The sequence below is a fragment of the Benincasa hispida genome, chromosome 1 (genome assembly GCF_009727055.1).
Source record: "Benincasa hispida cultivar B227 chromosome 1, ASM972705v1, whole genome shotgun sequence".
NCBI lineage: Eukaryota > Viridiplantae > Streptophyta > Magnoliopsida > Cucurbitales > Cucurbitaceae > Benincasa > Benincasa hispida.
The window spans coordinates 5,533,472-5,553,349 of record NC_052349.1 but is presented as its reverse complement, the minus strand read 5'-3'; the positions used below and the strand labels follow the sequence as shown (position 1 = coordinate 5,553,349).

Genomic DNA, 19,878 nt, shown 5'->3' with positions numbered 1-19,878 from the left:
ATCCCAAGATTAAGGCTTCTACTTCTCTGAAGGACTTTGTTGAATCTCCTTGATCATTAATCAGCTCGATAATTAAACTTTTTCTTTTTTTGGCTGCAAGGAAGCGATGGAAAAAAGTTGTATTTTCATCCCCCAATTGCAGCCATTCCAGCTTACTTTTTTGTATAAGATCTCTTTCCTCTGTTTGATACAGAGATATTAAGTCTGCTTTTAACGAGATTCTTAAATCTTCCTCTATTGAAAAAACTTCTTGACTTTCCACAATCATATCTCGTCTTCTTATTTCTTCCAAAAGTGCATCTTCATTAGCTTTCTGTCATTTTACTTCTTCCATTAACCATCTTTTTAGGGCCTGCTTCAGTCTTCTTAATCTGGCTGAGAATACAAAACCAGCCCACCCTTGTTGACTTTCTATGTTTAAGGATCTTTCAATTATTCTACAACCCTTGTTAAGTAACCAACTATTACAAAATCTAAATGGAGAAGGTCCCCATTCGAAAGCTCCAGCTTCAAACAAGAGTGGAAAGTGGTCAAAAATTGGCCGAACTTGTCTTGATACTCTCGAGTTTTCAAAAAAATCAACCCATTTGTTTGAAATGAAGAATCTGTCTATAAGCGATCTTGATATTAATTCACCTTCTCGTGACCAAGAGTATCTTCCATTTGACATTGGAATTTCAAGTAAGTTTGAATTTCTAATGAAGTGGTTAAAGTGTCTGATTTCTCTAGTTGCTCTCCCCATTGGATATCTTTCTTGTCTTCTTCGGATGCAATTAAAATCCCCACCAAGACACCAAGATTCTTCACAACTTTCAGCTAGGGATGTTAATTCAGACCACAATCTCTCTCTTTCTCTATGGTTGTTTGGACCATAAACATTGGTTATCCAACACACTTTCTTGCAAATGGTATGGCATTTTATTGTTAATGAGAATTCTGCCTTAACAATCTCAGAGACTGATATCTTGCTTTCATCCCACAGTGTCAGAATGCCTCCTGATCTGCCTTGCAATTCCACGAAAGCCCAACACACATCCTTTGAGCTCCATAAGCTTTTTATGAATGGAAGGTCGAAGCTATCCTTTTTCGATTCTTGTAGCAAAACAATGTCCGGATTTACTTTTTTCAGGAATCTCTTCAATCTTTTTGTTTTATCACCAAGACCCCTAGTATTCCATGAGATGATCTTCATTTGAAACTCTTAAAGCAAAAAATTGTAGAAGCGGCAGAGTTCCAGTCCTGATTAAACCAGGACGATGTCACAAATTTCCAAGGAGGAGTTGAGCTCTTGAGGTTAGGCAGAAGAGGTTGGGGGGCTGGAATAGGGACTTTTAATGCCTCTGTCTCCTGATCTTCATCACTGTAAAATAGAAGATTGAAGTTCATATTGGCTCCAACTTGGTCTTCATCATCCTTGTGGTTGAGATCATGTTCCTCATTTTCTAAATCTTCACTGCTAACACTAACGACTGAAACTTCATCAAATCCTTGTGAGAGTCTTCTTGGATTGAGAGACTCAATGAAGGAGGAGCCTTGCACAGAAGGAAAAGTTGGGTCTGAGATTTTGAGAAGTTGAGGAGTACATTCTTAGCCATTTGTCATTCCAAAATAATGTTCTCTCCCCACTTTTTATTGAAAAGGAAATGTAATTTTCATTAAGATAATGAAAATTTCTCTCCCCATTTCCAACAATATAATTGAGAAGGCAACAAAAATGTGAGAAAGCTTTGAAATAGTCTCCCAGAACTTGAAGGTTTCAAACAGTCTACCACAAGTTGCAGAAACTTCTAGATTTTCTTTGTTTAGTGAACCAGCCAAGCTTCTCCACGCGGTAACTAACAATAATATTAAACCAAAGTTCCCATTTTTCTTAGGGAAACCACCGAAGCCACTTCACAAGCAATGCATCATGCCTCCACTTCACGTTCCCAACTCGAGCACCATCTTTTCCAATGGTAAGTCATGAATCCCCAATTAACTACACAACCAAACATTCTTTTCTTTGCCACAATCCAAATGAAGCTCTCAACTTTAAGTTAATTACTAGAAAATAATGTATTAGCATTACTTTGTTCAAATGTTGACATTAAATAATCAACTAACTAATAAAATTAATATGAAGTAAGAATTAAAATTAATTAGCCTACATTTCTCTCCTGTTTACTACTCAACTCCTTGAACTAAAAACTCACTTTCTAGTAGAATAATTAAAGCGCCATCTTCTTAATCAAGGATAATTATTACCCAAGCTCAAACACAGTGTTTATATGCCTATGGTAACAACTTCCCGTAAATTGTGAAAGAAATGAGGCCATAAGACTTCAAAGTTTGAAACAATGAACTTACTTGGAAGGTTCCTTGTATGACCCTTAGTGGCCGGACCATTGTTGAAGGAAGCTCAAGAATAATTCTTTCATCAAGCTCACTAGGAACATAACCAGGCGCCACTGGTGATGAACCCTGAATTAACTCTTGCTCATTGACAAGTTGTGTACTACTAGACTCTGCAGATGCCTGGAGGTTCTGTTCAGATGGTTCAGTCAACTTTGAGTGATCCTCAACACTTTGTTCTACATCATCAGTCCTACCATCTAAACTATCAATTTCCATTTGTTCATCTTCATCGTTCACTGCCTCTATAGCTATTGCATCTGCCGCTAATATAGAGGCATTTGATGAGCTCAATGCCTCCTCCCCATTTTTCTTCAAGTCAGTTTGATCCTCATAATTGGCAGCAGCACCACAATGATCAGACCCTCTGTAATTCCTCCTCAAACATCGTCTCATCCTGGAAGAACTTTCCATCAAATCTAGCTTCCAGAAAACCTAAAAATTGATATTCACGCATCAGTGACAAATGCAGTTCAGACAAATCGTAGCTAAGAAACAAGAACAGTCCCTTAAATCAGTATGAATGCAGTAAAATGTAAAATATTAATCTTCACTTGGGACAACATTTCATAACATACACGTGAAGGTTTGGAAAAATGTTCCCCAATCGGACCAAAGAGACATCTCATTTCTATCAAGTAATGCACTAATTTTCTCCACGCACGAATTCCTTTGTACATGCGATGATGATCAATAACCTCAACTTGGGCTCGCCTATCAACCTGGAGTGTCGGAAACATAAACAAAGCCATTAAACACAGGCAAAACCAGAGAGAGGAAGAGAGAAAGAGAGATGATACTGACCTCAGATCGCTGGATGTTCCTTGCTAAGGCAAAACTTGCTACAAGGACAGCAATGAATTTATAAGATAAAGCATTGAAATCCTTCCCGTAAACTGATTTCGTGTCAAATGGTTGCAGACATTCCATCCAGGCAACTGCCATAGCTTCCGAATTATTCCATCGCTTTACACGTTCCCCGTCACTAGTATTTCTCCTCTGTGCTGATGTGGCCATGGCCACAGCACTGAGACCCCTTCCTGAACCAATCTTTGCATTACGCTCCAAATCACGTGCAGCTGCCAAGGCAGCTGCTTTTGCAGCAGCCTTGTCCTTTGGTAAAGATGGTGCTCTGTTAGGCACCTCCAAAGGTTTTTGAAAGCTGGAAAATGTATGGAGCCTAGTTGTTTTCCTCTCAAGCAAGGAACTATCTCGCCTTAGTTGTGATGTTGTGGCAGGAGCTGTAGTTTCCCCACCAGAGGCACCAGCAGCAATCATTGCTAATGCCATAGCCGCTGGTGGTGATGCAAATGCAGCAGCCCATGCTGGAGCGATCATCGCAAGAGCAGCCTGACAGATGAAATGAGATTATTACAACATAAAGTGATATCAAACCAGAATAAACTCCATGAAAAGCCAAAGATATGCTCTTGTTGAATCCCTATTTACAACGAAATCTCATTTAGTAAACACTAAGGAAAAAAATCAAACAACAATAACGGTAAAAATAATAAGAGTTCTTGATGCCATCTCCTGAGTGGGGAAGAGAAAAGTAATGATAAGAATGAAATAATCAAACATGTTGATATATGGAAGGAGGAAGATACTCTCTTACACGTGTCAAGTATAGCAAAGAATGATGTCAATCAAAAGAATGATGAGACTGAAGACACAAACAAACAACCATTTAATATTGTTTTTTATAGAACCAACTGCTTTCATTAAGAAAAAAAATGAAAGAATACATGAGCATACAAAAAATCAAGCTCACAAAAACCCTCCTAGAGAAAGGGTTTCCAACTAATCAAGATATTGTCTAGGGAATAATTGTAAAAAGTCTTCAAAACCGAAGTCCAAAGAGAAACATGAAACCTCACCAGAGACCAAACCTCAGTAGAGTCTTGCTCCACATCACGAAACACTCGGTAGTTCCTTTCCCCCCAAAGATCCCACAATAAAGCACATACCCCAACGAACAAAAGAAAACAGTCTTTCTCTTTGAAAGGCGGATGAAGGAGGAACTCCACGATCGTATGACAAGCAAGAGAAAAATTGAACTCCTAAAAGAAGTCATTCCATACAGATCTTGCAAATTGACACTCCCAGACAAGGTGATCCAAGTTTTCCTCCACCTTCCGACAAAAGATGCAACAGAAAGGACCCATTAACGAAGGAACCTTTCTCAAAAGCTTATCCATCATGTTCACACGATCAAGCAAAACTTGCCAAGAAAATAACTTAACTTTCTTAGAAATCTTTAATCCTCCATAAAGCATCAAAAACCGACTCTACAGCGAGAGAAGGAACCAATAACAACCTAAAAATCCCCCCATGGGGGAGGAATTCCAAACACGAACATCCTTTCTCCCAAGCCTAAAATCAAAACCCTCAAGCGAGGAGAGAAGAGAGGAGGTCACCTCCGTCGTTTCCCTATTGGACAAAGACCAACGGAAACCAAAAGAGAAAGAAACCGAATTTCCTGACCAGACCATAAAGTCAAAGACCTAATAATTTTTCTTGGAGGACAACTTATATAGACGAGAAAACATAGAAAAGAGAGGTCTATCCCCTACCCAAATAACTTCGCAAAATATGTTTTCTTACCATCTCCCGCCTCACAAAAAACATGATGGGCAAAGGAAGGGAGTTGAGAAGAAATAACGTTTCAAAGATTTTGGTGTGTGCCTTTAACCCCTTTCACCACCCACTCATAGGGATGGGGACCGTACTTACTCTCAATAATCTTATGCCAACAAGGATTCAGGTTCAAGGGAAAAAGACCAAAGCCACTTAGCCAACAAAGCTTTGTTGCATAACCTTAAATTCCCAACCTCTAATCCTCCCTGATTGAGGGGCTTTTCCAGAACAACCCAGCTAACCAAATGAGACCACCTCCCTTCCCTCACCTATTCCCAGAGGAAGACTCTCATAAGTTTCTCAATGCTCTTGCAAACAGAAGCAAGGGCATCGAAAAGCGAAAAGTAATAAATGAGGATACCACTCAAAAACTGATTTAGTAAGCGTCAATCTCTCTGCTTTGGAGAAAAACCTCTTCTTCCACGAACCTAATCTCTTCCTCATCTTCTGCAAGGGGGATCCCAAAACGAGATAACTCTTGGATTACCTCCAAGGGGGAGACCAAGATAGGACGAAGGAAAAGAACCAACCTCCCAACCAACCAAACTAGCCCATCTAATAAGCTTTTCCTGCTCTATCATTATCATTACCAAGAGATAATCGAGGGAGAAAAGAAATCAGAATAAAGAAAGTTTGTGTATATTGCTATATCTATGTTCTGAGCAATGAATACATTCTGAAGATCCAGGTACTTGCCAACTAAAGGTATAGATTTTTAATATTTCTGCATCAAATTCCAACTGAAGGTTACAACACATAAGATACAAAGAAGAAAATCTAACAAAATGGTGAGTTGATGTAATTAACTCCTAAATTATATCTAACTTTCCTAAAAGGATTACTTTAACATTCATTCTCAACACTAAGTGTAGTTTAGGTTTCAGATGCCTTCACCAATTCTTACACAGATAACCATCCAGAATTTTCTCCATCTTGCAGTTCCATGTTTTTTAACAAAATATATGTTTCTAAAAGAAGCCATATTTGCCCCTGTTATATATAACATATGTGGAGCATAAAGATTAATAACACATGTATTTATTAATTAATGGAACACGTGAATATAAGAAAACCTTGGCACCCAAATGCACAGATAATGGAACAATTTTTCCTTAAAAAGCTTATGAAAATGTTACAAGGACCAGAGGCAAGGGAGCATATTCCACGAGAGAACAGTCTAGTTCTTTGCATTCTCTAGTTTTTTTTAAACACGTGAAACAAAATGGTTCAATTGAAGCATCTAGCTTGAAGGCCACAATTACATCTTCCGAAAGAGAATGGCATTTCTGAAGGAAAATTGCAAAAACGTTCTTTTTATGTTCGATAAGAAATAGGTAGCAATGCATTTTTAGAACTCAAGAACACAGATGTACAACCTATAGAACAAATCCTATTCAAATAAGGTTATAATAGGTAGCATTGCATTGAAATAATTTCTCTTTGTTCTGAAAGAAACAAGGAACATAAAATTTTAAGCACATTTTAATATTGTTATTGCTAATAATGTTCTGAATACCTCTATTGGCAGTGCATCAGCAGCCAATGCCCGGTCATCAACAGTTAGAGGATTCAAACCATCAGCGGTGGCAAGTTCATGAATTCCAGCCAATAAAGGCCGCCACCTCCTCAAAATGGCAACAAACGGTGGTAAAATAGCCTCAAGGTACTGTTTTCGAAGAGGTTTTCTGTCCTTGCCAACTGAATGCCAAACCTGTAAGATAAAAATTTGAACAAGGCAATGTAATAGAGCAACTATTTGCAAAGAAGAATGATGCAGAACCAAGCAATCAAATATTGCCATGACGAATACTTGGTCAAGCAACAATAACCACATATAGCAAAAGATAAAGATAAAGCAAGAACTGAACCTCATGGAATAGTTATTCTAATCACTAACCTCAGAATAGAGGACACAAGAAGCAACCAACACTCTCTGCCTCTTGGAATCAGATATTGGCATGTTAAGAACAGGAGAAAGCACACTGGCCACAAACAATGACTATCAGATTCATCATTCTGAAGGAAAAAGAACTAGATATATATACACACATACATATGTTTTAAATTTTAAAAATATAAATAAAAATTTAAATCCAATTTAAAATTTATATATATAAAAAAAAATAAAAATAAAAAAACCCTGCAATGATGAGGATAAGTGTAATTCTGACATATGTTTCTGGAGAAGAGACAATATTTTAAATAGAGAAGAGACTCAAGAACTTCATGCCAACTATTTTAGGCTATACAAGTCACCACTAATTGAAAACAATCAGAGAAGGGAGAACTGTCAGATTGTCCTTCCTTTAAATGACATACAATAGTGGGTTGAGAATTTTTAGCATTATTAAAAAAGTAATAATAAATAAATAACAATAACAACGACAACATTAAGTTACTTATGCCAAATATTGATCTTCTAAAATCCATCTCAAATTTCACATTTAAATTGCATACGCTGAAATTTTAACAACATGGTCCTAACAAAATATTCAGGATTTATACCTCCAAAGTAAAGCTGACCGTGGTTTTCTTCCTTCTGGAATTCCATCATCTATACTTATATTTCTCATTAGTATACCATTTTCACCATCATCATCCTCCCTCATTGAAAGAAGCACCATTCGGAGCATGCATAAGAATGGTTGGTCACTATCTAACAACTGGTAAAGTGCAGACATGCCGCCCATTCCAGTACCTGATCCTCCACCTATTCCAAGGCCACCACCAAGTCCTGATTCATCCAAGAGTAAAGCTTGGAGCATGGCCACAGATTTCTTTATCAGAGGAAGTTCGATCCAATTCCCACTATTATCTTTTTCCAAATACCCCCAAGATTCCCATCCACTGCCTCCACCACCAAAGAGGGCCTTATTTGAAGGGAGACCAACACCATACCATAATCGACTCCTATACTTCCAACCATCGGCTAAATCTGTCGCATAGCTACCATAAGAAACAAAAGCACATGAAACAGATCCATAAGGCTCGGCTGCTGCTGCTGCAGTGAGACGCTCCATCACCACAGAAGAAATTTGCCCATTTGCATCAGCCATTGAAGCAAGGACCTGACTCAAACAATACTAAGATCAGTTCAAAGAATCATTATCTACAAGGAAGAAACAGTGAAAAGAAGAAATTAGATAATTCATTTCATAAATTAGCCAGCTTATCTTAGATAAGTCAACAGTGCTCAAGAAAATACAGCATCATATCGAGGGATCCCTCTTTTTGCAGTTCAATACTTGGGTAGTGGAATCAGATTCCACAAGTTTGGTGGTAAATAACTTGTTAAATAATAACGCCAGAGATGGTTCCACAGAGTCTTTGAACCATTGACCTTAGAACTCAAAGACACAATTATACAACCTATAGAATTAATCCTATTCAAGTAAGGTCGTTTTTTAACCATTGACCTCGAAATTGAAAACTGTCTTAACCCTTAAATCCAACTCTAGAATATAAGATTTTCTAGTGTTGTGTGTGCGTGAAGGTTACCAACCACAAGGTACGAGGGTTAAAAAGTAAAAAAGAAAAAATCTCAAAGTGGCAAAACAATAGGACAGTAAATACAAGACAATGTTGATGTCTGTCTGTCTTTAAAGTTAATAAAGAAATTTTGACATACATCAAGAGGTAGTCCACTAGGCTCACTAGATATTGATCCACGGATACTGGTAGGTTCTTGTGGCTCTCTGCCACCAACACTGGTCAAAGAATTTGAGCGGTTATTCAGTGGAGACACAAGCGAAAGAGGAGATGTATAACCATCTCCAACACTTGAAGCACATGATAATTTGCTCTGTGACCGCAAATGATCCTCAACGAGCATCAATATCACAATTGCATTCTCCACCAAAGATACAGAAAGCTGTGCAGCATTCTCTGCTTCAGCCTTAGCATCTGTTGGTGATAATCCCTCAGCTGCCACACCAGCAGCTGCTGCAGCAATAACTTGAGTCTGCCAATAATAAACTAAATTTAAGTTACATAGTACAAAAGAACAGAGGAAAGTAAGAGATGGCCTAAAATTATCCATATTCCTACTGAACAAGTTGAGACACTCAGCAGATGTGAGAGATTAGAAGGAGGCTAAAATGCAAAGGAATAACTCCAAGCGAAGATAAAATGAAGCATAAACAGAAGTTCTACATTTTCCTTCTGATTTAAAATAATTTTTATAATTCAGCTTCGCAGAGCTTTAGTTAATACCATAATGAAAACACGGAAGATAACAAGAATGAATGTATTGCCACAACAGAATTATTGCATGTTTTGAACTGAGGAAATCTCCAAGAAAGAGAGCTACCTGAGCCTGCAATTCCCTCCCAGAAAAGTCCAGCAAACCACCCAATAGTCTTCTTTTAAATATTGGCAATGATTCTTCACGTCTTTAAACAAGAAGAAATTTGTACCCAAAAAGAAAAAAGATAAAAGTTGCAATAAATAATTTTCCAGAAACAAGCTAAGATTATTACTAGACATTAAATGCACTAAAATCCAAATAGCAAGCAGAATCATCTAATGTCAAAGCAACAATAATATTGTATGGAAGTGGGGGAAGGGAAAATTTTAACAGATTACTGGACTTTCTTCACTGCAAATTAAAGTAGTTGTGTAAAGCAAACACGTGAAGTAGAAGAAAAACAACATGCTCCTAATTGAATAAAACCTCCACGTAGAGAACTATTGGTTTCAAACACTCTTTCATCAAGCTAATACAATGACATTTAAGAGAAAGCTTGTGACCAAGTTCTTTAATATATGCATGTGTGTAGCAGAGGTGAGAAAGAGGACAAGAGGTGACCATACTTCAATTTGCAGCTCTAGAGAGATATCAAAGAGAGAAGGTACCACGTTGATGTGATTCACAGATTTTCAATGGTTTAATTGATATGATATTAGGGCTCAACTTTTGTATCAACTCGAGGTAGAAAGGCATATCTAGTGCTCTTCCTACTGTCTAATGCATCGTCAATTACTAATTGCAGACACAAAAATGCACTTTGGATGTTAGTCTGTGACTATCAACAACTGAATTGTAGACTGTACAACAGATCTGGAAAAATAATGAATCTGAATCCATTCACTTTTCTTTAAGAAAGAGGTTTTCCAATGAAGTGGATTCAATGATCAAGCTATTATTATGAAACAGAAAAGGTGTTTTAAATGTTAAAAAAGAAAAAGGGTTTGTGATAGATGCCGTACCTCACTCGTTGATCCCCTGTACTCGAACCACCCACAATAGAGAGCCATTCTGCACAATGAATTGTAGCTTCAATATCCTGAAAAATGGAAGTGGTAACAGAATGAAAAATGGAAGTGGTAACAGAACAAAAATAAATATGACTGATAGAAACTAGAGATGAGGAAGTAATATGATCACAAAATAAAATGAGATGGAACCAGTTTTATGTGAAAGAACGGGAAAATAAAATTTGACCTTCCATCCATCCTTCTGCCGCATTGAATGCTCTAACATGATGATCAGAAAATTATGTATAAGGTCTTCCACGTCTCCTACACTTGCAGTCTGAGAATTTTTGCTCTCTCCCATCTAAAAAAGAATGAGCCAGAAATGAAAACTGAAATATGATAAAAGGAATGTTCATTGCCTTCCCAATGCACCAGTAGTACAAGATTCCCATAAATACAGATTTATAATTGCATACATGTAACTCGACCATTCATCTACCACAGTCAAATTTATAAATTCTAAACTTACATCAGATAACATTACCTCATAGTTGGAAATCAAAATCTCCAGAATCCACTCAGGCCATTCTTCCATTTTGGTTAAACTGTTCCTGTTTTCTGGATGACTGCAAGCCAAAAACAGAAGATCCTGGAATCATATACCAAAAAGTTCAGAAACTACAACAGATAATCAATAAAAAGTTAACAATAAATCAATTAAATATGGAGTGATGAATGACTTAAACCAACATCAACAATAAGTGAAAATCAGAAATCTAAAATTGTTTAATTGCCTCCACATAAGCACATTGATGGATCTCAATTATTGATGTGTACAGTACGAAACGTGTGTTGGGAGAAGGGGTGGAATAACTTGCTTTATAGATAATTTGATGCATTCAGTGAGGCTAATCAGTAACTGGTGGGGGGGAGATGTATGCAAGATGTATTGTGAGAGTACATAGGAAGAACTTGAGTAGATAGGAGTTTTCTCGACTGTAGTAGGAGGTCTAGAATAAGGAGCAATAGGGAACTCTTGAAATTTTCATCAAGTTGCACACACCTGAAACTCTTTTAACTCGTGTGCATTCAGTGGGGCTAGTCAGTGACTAATGGGAGGAGACGTATGGGAAATGTATCAGAGTCTATACGAAGATCTAGAGTAGATGGGAATTTTCTTGGCTGTAGTAGAAGGTCTCTAGAATAAGGGGTATAGGGAACTCTTGAAATTTTCATCAAGTTGGATACACCTGAAACTCTTTTAAATCATGTGTATTCTATCGCACATCTCTCAAAAAGCAAAAAATAGCCCTTCCTTGTCTATTTAGTTTAGTTTGGCTCTTTTTGGGTTTCCCTTGTCACCTTGTGTAACCCATCTTTTTTGTTGGTTGCCGCACCCTTTTTCTTAGTTCTCATGTATTCTTTCATTTTCCCTCCATAAATGTTAGGCTTCTCCCTTTCTTTAAACATAAAAATTAATAACAATTTAAAAAAAAAACAAAACAAAACAAAACAAAAACAATAACAACTACAACTACAACTACAACAACTACTGAGTAAGGTGCAAAATGACTGATGCAGACCCTTCTTAGTTGTATGCATAAGTTACCATTTTCCTCTTAGTTGTATATTTGAGTTCTGCTTGGCTATCAAGAGGCTGAGTTGGTTGTTAGTTTTGTTAATCGATTGACTGCTGTAACTAAATAATCAGCCAACTGTTTTTAACCTAACTAATTGTGAACAAACAACTGGTATAGTTGTAATCTATTTCATTCAAACTAACACAATTTATAATACTTTTCATTACATCAGTGACAAAATAATCGTTGTAGCCAACCAAGAAGGAAAAAGAAAAGCTCTTGATATGCATGGATAGATTCTAGTGCAGCACCAAATCTCTGCAACTCATAATTTCCTTGCACAATACCTTTTCCTTTTTATGGATGAGAGATTTAGTAGTATAATGAATAATGACAGAAAACATAATGACGGAAAAGGCTATCGTCCATCCAAGGACCAAAACCAATTACAAAACGTATTTCCAGTTCTAGAAGGGTGAACAATCAAAAAAATAATAAATCATATTTGTTATAGTTCCTAATAAACAGAGTTTGCAGCATGTAATGAGAAGATAACCATAACGCCGAATTATCATCAGGCATACCTGTAATGCTCGGGATTGGAAAGCCGTGGATGCATAGGGAAGTGAGCGTAAAAGAACCAACAGAAGTTGTAGATGTTCAAAGCGATGGCCAGAATCATAGAAGTTTAGCCCATCTTCAGTTGAAGAAGCATTAATCTGGAAAAAGAAAAGGAATGAAGCAATTATGAATCGATAATTTCAGAAGTTACATCATTAAATAAAAATATCATAAAATATTTGAAGATGCACATTCAAGAAAGGAAAGTCATGGACACAAGGTAATCCAAAAGGGACGTAGGCATGATAACACATTACTTTTATTTCTTTGCATCTACTTGGTATTCACAAAATATCAATACGTTATCTTTATATGATTTCTCGTTAATTCTTTACCCACCAGAAAATGCAAATGTTTTACAATTCATTTCACATAACTTTTTCTTTCCTGGAGATTAAAAAAACACTTTCAATAGAGGTAGAAATGAAACGGGTGAAAAATATAATGTTAGGACAAGAATCCAACCCTAAATAGACATGGAATTAAAGTCCATGAGGGGGCATGAGATGAAATGTACATATGCATGACATAGAAAAAATCTATACTAAAATAATTAGGTGATCTAAATAAGCCTATCCTAAAAGAAACAGGAAAGAATCAAATCCCCCACTCCAGTTGAACCTTTTTCTCAGCCTTGCACTCAAAAGCACACATTCACTGAGTACACTGTTTGGAGTTTATTAGGAAGGTATGAATTATTTAGACATAGAACAAGATGATATACCGATGCCCCCATCAAAGCTGTGTACACATTGTTCGTCATAAGCTTATTAGGTGCTGCTTGGAAAGCCTTCTGAAGAGCATAAAGTAGCAGTGAAACTTTATCATCAAACATGCTACTGCCGCCATCAGGAAGCCCGCTACCCAAAATGTTAGTCGTTGCATCTGAAGGAGTAGAAGAATCAAATTTCAAATGGCCAGATGCTACTAGAGCTCCTACAAGTCCAATGATCCCAACAACAATTCCATCCCTTTTGTCCACATTGTAAACGTTATTTCTCGCATTGTCAGCAGTAATCGAAAGACTTATACCACCTAAACTCTTAACAAAAGAACTCTCAGAAATAGATAGCATCCTCTCAATTCTCACACCAGAGGAAGCAGCACCAAAGCGTCTCACACCACCAATTTCAGTTGATTCAAATTGCCAATCTTTCTCAGGTACATTTGGTTTCTCTTCTTCTACAGATCCTATATCACCATCAAGGATTCTCTCAGAGACTCCATCCCCACTGTCTAAACCAGATTCCTGGAAAAATGAAGTTTCATGAGTTGTCATAACTTCCGGATCACTGACATCACCAGCTTTGACTTCCCGCTGTAAGAGCACAAGAAGTGTCTCTATTCCACCACATGCTATGAAAGCCTCCGCAAAAGTATGAGCTCTAGAAGTATTTGGCTGCACCACCAACCTGTACACTAAATGCAATACTCTCGCAACCTGGCAAGAGCCAAGTTAGAAAGAAGTTAGAAATTTTCAAATCATTTTTTTACTGTATAAGAACCAAAAACAAGAAAGCACAGTAAATGGAGGGCACTTCTTTCAACAAGAAACATTGCGTCAACAATAAAAGCGAATTAGATATCCTCCCTCAGCCTGACAACAAGAGATATCAAAAGAGCTCTCTAAATTGGCTAATATCAAGAATAATGAAAGTAATCATTAGTAACAAACAACCAAATTGAAAAATCAACATCCATCCCTAATCCCAGATTCAGATCTGTTTTGCTTAAAATTTATGCCAAAAACCATCTCCTGATTTATGAATGTGTCAAATAATGTTCCCCAAAATTTCCAAGACCAAAAACAACATATAAACAGGTGTGTCTACGTCTCTACAAGCCACCCAACAAGGAGCACATCTCAGAGGAATGGAATAATGCATTTCACGCATACAATTACACAAGCTGGTAAGCCATGGGCTTTTGGATGCTGCAGATGAGAATGAGATCACTGTGTCAATAACAATAACAAGGATTTAAGGGGGGGAAAGGAAATGGCTCCTTGCCGATCAAAAGAGATTCACGAAAAGCTGGGACAATAAGGACAACCAAGGAAGATTGTGTACTACAAAAAACCTCATAAATATTCTAAAAGGAAAATTAAATAGAGAAGCGTATCAGCATAAGAGTCTTTCAAATTTCAATGTTTCCACATTAGTGATAAAATCATGCATGAGGAGGAAAAGATAGGACAAGTTTTATGGCGTTAACTTTTCAAATCACTTAATTCCTCTTCACATATTATCTTCTCGTCTTTTTTTCCTATTTGCTGACAGAAAAAGCGTTCGAGATTTTTTCTGGAGAGGGAGGTTTCTAGGAAACTTTTAAACTTTCTGATAAATCCCACAGGAGTTCCAGAATCTCCACTAGTTGCCAAAGGTGAGTTAGATGAAAGTCAATATAAATTGTGGGTTGCAAATGTGATCAAGAAATTTGTAGTCGGAGTTTCTTGGTCAATATATATATAGATAGATACAGGCAAGAAACTACTGATATTTCGGTGTCTAAGATTGATTGGCAGGGTAAAGCTAGCGGATTATATACCAATCTCTGAGGAGGAAATGCAGAATGAAGAAAGATTATCCATTCATGTTCTCAAGTGCCGATTTAGAATTTATAAAGTATGTATACCTGATTTGGTTGTGGACAATCAACCATGAAACCAAGCAAACAGCGAACATCATCCGAAGCCAGCGAGGGAGGAGCTGCTACTATTAGAAGTTCAATTACCACTAACAGTTCATCAACTAACGCATTCACTTCCCCTACTGGGCGTTGATCTTCATTTAAAGAAAAAGTATTGACAGAGTCCTTTTCATAAATTGTCCAGTAACATCTTCTGCAGCCATCAAGAAGCATTTGAATAGCATTGGCATCCCTCATTACTGATGACTCTGTGAAAACCATGTCAGCGAGTGATGACAAAAGCTTTTTTTGTAGTCCATAGTTGCATAAACTCCATATTTTCAAATCCAATAACAAGGTGCTAAAAAGCTGCACTTTAAGTATGTGATTGCTCTTTTGGGATTGACATAGGGAGACGATAGCAGCGACAAGTTCCTCATCTTCAACTCCATCATGCTTTCCAGGATCAAGCGAGGACAAAGTCCGCAGGAGATAGTTTAAAATTCTCGAAAGAATCTCGGGCCCTCTAACACGAGAGAATTCTTCATTATTCCTTGGGTGTTGAACAGCCATTGAGATTATTCGGAATATTGGGGCTGCCAGATTAGCCGTGGCAAAAGAAAGAGGATTGCTCCCTTCTTGAGGTTGCAGGCTAGTTTCATCCACGTGGCTTACTACCAGAGGAAGTAAAGACATAGAACCTCCATAAGCTAAGGCCCACAGAGCCTCCACCGGTCGCATTCTCGTAGCAACATGGACTTGCCCAAGAACCTCAGCGGGTCTTCTTAGTGTGCCTAAATCACGAAAGAAATGTAAGTTAAGCAACATGAAAAGGAATATCATGTAACATTCCATAAAGAAGCTTAGAAGTCTCTAAGGTTTTTAGAAAGTCAGCTAGGTGAAAAATTATCAGATCTGTCTCACATGCATCAATATAGGTACTTACGGGCTGTTTGGGGCATGACTCAACATCTTAAGCCTATAGGATTTAGGAAACTGTGTTTCAGGTGTCGGTTTAGGGAGCTTTAGATTAGGAAATTTTGACTTAGCAATTCATGCCCGTGGATTTTTCAAGTCAAACTTTGATTAGAGAACCCTCACCCAAAACATGGCTAATGCTTAGGAAGTCAAACTCACTCTAAGTACCCATGCTCCAAACGATCAATAAGTATCTAATGTAACTACATATTGACTAATACATTTCACAGCCCTCCTGATCCATATGTAGCCTGTCATTTGTAAGATAACGCACTCAAAGGCATGAAAATTCACTAACCTGCAGCACCTAAGGGTGAAGCATCTGGACAAAAACGACCATTAAGCAAACTCGGGTGATAGAGAAGGTGAAGGCATCCTGCAATATCTGCATCTAAAAGAGAACTCTCTCCAGCCATGTGATGCACATAATCATTTGTTGCAAGCCATGGTAGTCCAGCCCCATTACCAAAAGAAGGTAGCGCATCTCCTCCTCTAGATGCTAAGCGTGTCATCCTTTCTGCACCAATTGATTCTTTGAAGATATAAATGGGCCCCATCTCAGCAAACAAAGGGCACTGGCGACGACGGCGCTGTAAACCAGCCATTGTAGGAGGTGGGTTTGTTCCAATGCAGCAAAATGCAAGTGGTTTGGAGATTCGAGGGAACTCAAAAGGTCGACTTTCATATAAGGCCCCATCAATATACAACCTTAACTCACTCTCAATTTTTCCAATAAGCCCCTGCTTGCAAGTATGCTCCAAACCAATAAAGTACCAGCATTGTGGCTTGAATGCATGAGTAAAATGTAATGAAGCCTTCCTTCCTTTTCCACTGCCACATTCAACAACCAAAAACTGTGCATGAAAATATGCCTCAATTCCTTGATTATCAGCAGATAGAAAACTAAAAAGACGAGGCATGTGTGCTGTTCCTTCACCAGCAAGTGCACTTGCAGCTGCTGCAGCCGACATGGCAGATGATTTTCCAGACTTGGCTGCTGCTGCTGCAGCAATTGCTGCAGCAGCAGTAGCTGTATTTAACGTGTCTGCAAACGACTCAATATAAATCCATGTGGCAAAGGCATAACCATTTGAAAAGGGCCAACGACTTTCCCCTGGACCAAGCAAACCAGAACTTTCACCATCAAACTCAAATGTACTTGCGGGTCCCTTTGACTCTTTTCCACACAATGCCTTCTCCAATGCAAGCAACAATTTAGCTGCCCATTTGGTGGTAAGTGTCCTTGTAATAATTTGAAACCATGAACGCAAGTCTGATACATTTAGTGAATGCCCTGACAAATACTGAATGCAATAGCATAGAGGAGCTCCATCCCAACTCAATTTGTCTGAGGAACCTACATCCTGCACAAAAATTGTTTCAGCTGACCTCAAAAGTACTCCCAGAAGACCAGCCATAGAACACATTGCTCTGTTCCTGGTACAAGCCTGTAAAATAGCAAGCAGTCCCCTGACCATTCTAGTCCTCGGGGACATGATCATCTCATTATCACCCAGACAAGGAAGCCAAGGAATAAGCTCCCCAGCTACTATGGCAGCACGAGAATTTAGCATTACGCTAGGAGGATTGTTCTCTTCATCCTCTTCAAAGCTTTCAACACCGCCCATTGTTGCAAGGAGAGAATCAACTACTGAAAAAGCTACATTTTCCATTTCCTCGCTGCTGCTGCCAAAAGTTTCCTTACCACTCACAACATTCTTCAATTTATCCAAACTCTCAGGCTTCCCCATGATTGCAGAATCCACCAAATGCAACAACTCTGGAGACACATTGGGCATTACAGATTTTGGTTTAAATTTTTGTGGTGATCCAACAGGAGAATATCCAGAATCAAAACTAGCTGGTGAGTTTGATGATTTAATAGAATGACCCAGTCTCTTATCAGCCCCTGGACTAAAAGAATGGCTATCATATTGTAGTTGGCCAACTGGAGAGTCATCAGATTCCACACCAGATGTTCCAGAAATATATTGGGAAGATTCTTGGAATGCACCAGAAGAAAGTCTTGCATCTTCAGAATTCGAAGATCTCTCTGAATCTAAAAGACCGCCAGAGAACTCATCAACAGTCTTCTCCTTGTCTTTCAGACACACCTGCTCGAACTGGTCTTCATCTTCAACAGGAGTCACAGTATTAACCTCTCCCAAGACTAGACCGTCACTAACTATATCGGCTTTATCCCTATCGATATTCGTGTGGTCTTGAGATGTCTGGGATCTCTTCTGTGTGTCACTAGTAACTTCATTGTCTGAATCATTCTCGGAATTTTCAGCAGCTTTTTTAGTTTCTTCTTCTTCATCCATGCTTCTCTGTCTTAGAGATCCAGCAAATTACTTATTCATTTATGTAGAGCGAACGCCATCTACAAGAGAGAAATAGTTTATCTTAGTACAACAATAAATCTGCTTCGATAAATATACTATTCAATCCATGGAGTTCCCTCTTCTAACTTGACCTTTCAATAAGTAATTATCACCATAAGAAAATAATATTTTGAATTAAAAATGGTTTGAAACAAAGATATCTCTTAAGAAAAGGCTTCATCAATGGCAATTCACCAAATACAAACATCTAGATAGAATAAAATTTGTAAATATCATCGTTGCATAGCAGTTGAAGAAGAATAGGTTATATAGATATATGTTCCACGTGAAATTCATCTAAACATACATCAGGCAGGGCAGTCAAAATAAACCCAACCCGGAATACTTAGTAAGATTTTCACGAAAAGATAGAACCCAGAGACTAATTTCAGAGAGGCAGACTAAAAAATAAACACAAATTGACGCCTTTATTGAGCGTGATCAGAAAAATGAACTCCTGTTGAGAGGAAATAGAAAAAGATAGACGCCACCATGCAGCTAGTGGAACTTAAGATGCTTCCATCGCAAGCAAACTACGTGAAAAAGAAAATGATTTCCAATCGTTTTTCTGTATACGACCTAATTCAATTTTCTGAGAACCAAGTAGAATGTCAGGTCAGAAAGCTAGTGGTTTTAATTTGACTCGATCAAGAAATCTTTTACTCCAAATGGGGTCGCAGATCTAGCTTCAAAAAGAATGCACAAGAAGATCTCTGCACGTATGTTACAAATGCCAGTAGCACCTGAAACATTCCATTTTCTAAATTCACCAAACATCAATTCTCTCTAAGATTGACCTTAACGAAACAACCATAGTGAATAGATCAAGCTTAATCAGGTGCCACACCATTCATCCACAAATGCATAGCACATTGATCAATTGACAAAAAGAAAATATACATACGAGATATGAAGGATCCAAAACAGATGAAGCGGAAAACAAGGGAATGCAAGGATGCGAGAGAATCAGAGTGAATCAGGCATTGTTGATGCAGGGAAATGAAGATGAAGCTGCAAGAGAGAAGGAGATGGAACCGAAAATTGATTGTGAAGCCGGATTATGGAGTCAGGCTGGAAATCTTCGTCTTCGATTCGCAGCTCCGACCAAGCGAAAATTGAGAAAAGAGGTCGTCGAGAAAATTAGCGGGGATGGAAGAGAGAGAAAGGATGCGAATTGAGCGCGAGAGGGAAGGAAGATTACGGAGCTATTTTATGAGGCTCCGCCCGTTGGATTTGTTGCCAAGTCAAAAATTAAAATCCAAACATTTTTTTTGCTTAAATACAAAATTGAAACAATTTTTATTTTAATATCGTAGGCCAGGGAGGTGTGCGCTTTTTTTAAAAAAAAAAATATATATATATATATATATAAAACATAAACTCTGTCTTTTCTAAATCTCGGTTTCCACTGTTTTTTGCAATTTTTTTCTTTTTAAGGTTTTTTCTGTTAATTTTTGGTTAAA

At 37.9% G+C, this 19,878-nt stretch overlaps 1 protein-coding gene across 2 annotated transcripts in view; it reads right to left on the bottom strand.

Annotated features, from left to right (window-relative positions):
• The window catches only part of LOC120082047 (BEACH domain-containing protein C2), a 40,015-nt gene extending 20,356 nt beyond the window's left edge, over positions 1 to 19,659 (bottom strand). Inside the window, exons 1-16 of one of the 2 annotated variants that reach the window (XM_039037274.1) lie at positions 19,320 to 19,659; positions 16,330 to 18,414; positions 15,060 to 15,847; positions 13,150 to 13,866; positions 12,389 to 12,523; positions 10,769 to 10,873; positions 10,472 to 10,585; positions 10,237 to 10,313; positions 9,338 to 9,419; positions 8,657 to 8,989; positions 7,534 to 8,096; positions 6,926 to 7,010; positions 6,545 to 6,739; positions 3,196 to 3,741; positions 2,970 to 3,113; positions 2,347 to 2,826 (exon numbers count right to left, since the gene is read on the bottom strand). In XM_039037274.1, coding sequence (XP_038893202.1) covers positions 2,347 to 2,826; positions 2,970 to 3,113; positions 3,196 to 3,741; positions 6,545 to 6,739; positions 6,926 to 7,010; positions 7,534 to 8,096; positions 8,657 to 8,989; positions 9,338 to 9,419; positions 10,237 to 10,313; positions 10,472 to 10,585; positions 10,769 to 10,873; positions 12,389 to 12,523; positions 13,150 to 13,866; positions 15,060 to 15,847; positions 16,330 to 18,355 — 6,390 coding nt within the window. In that variant the 5' untranslated portion in view covers positions 18,356 to 18,414; positions 19,320 to 19,659. The remainder of the gene's footprint in view (positions 1 to 2,346; positions 2,827 to 2,969; positions 3,114 to 3,195; positions 3,742 to 6,544; positions 6,740 to 6,925; positions 7,011 to 7,533; positions 8,097 to 8,656; positions 8,990 to 9,337; positions 9,420 to 10,236; positions 10,314 to 10,471; positions 10,586 to 10,768; positions 10,874 to 12,388; positions 12,524 to 13,149; positions 13,867 to 15,059; positions 15,848 to 16,329; positions 18,415 to 19,319) is intronic. The other variant, XM_039037265.1, reaches the window with a different exon arrangement.
• Between the last annotated feature and the right edge of the window lie 219 nt (positions 19,660 to 19,878).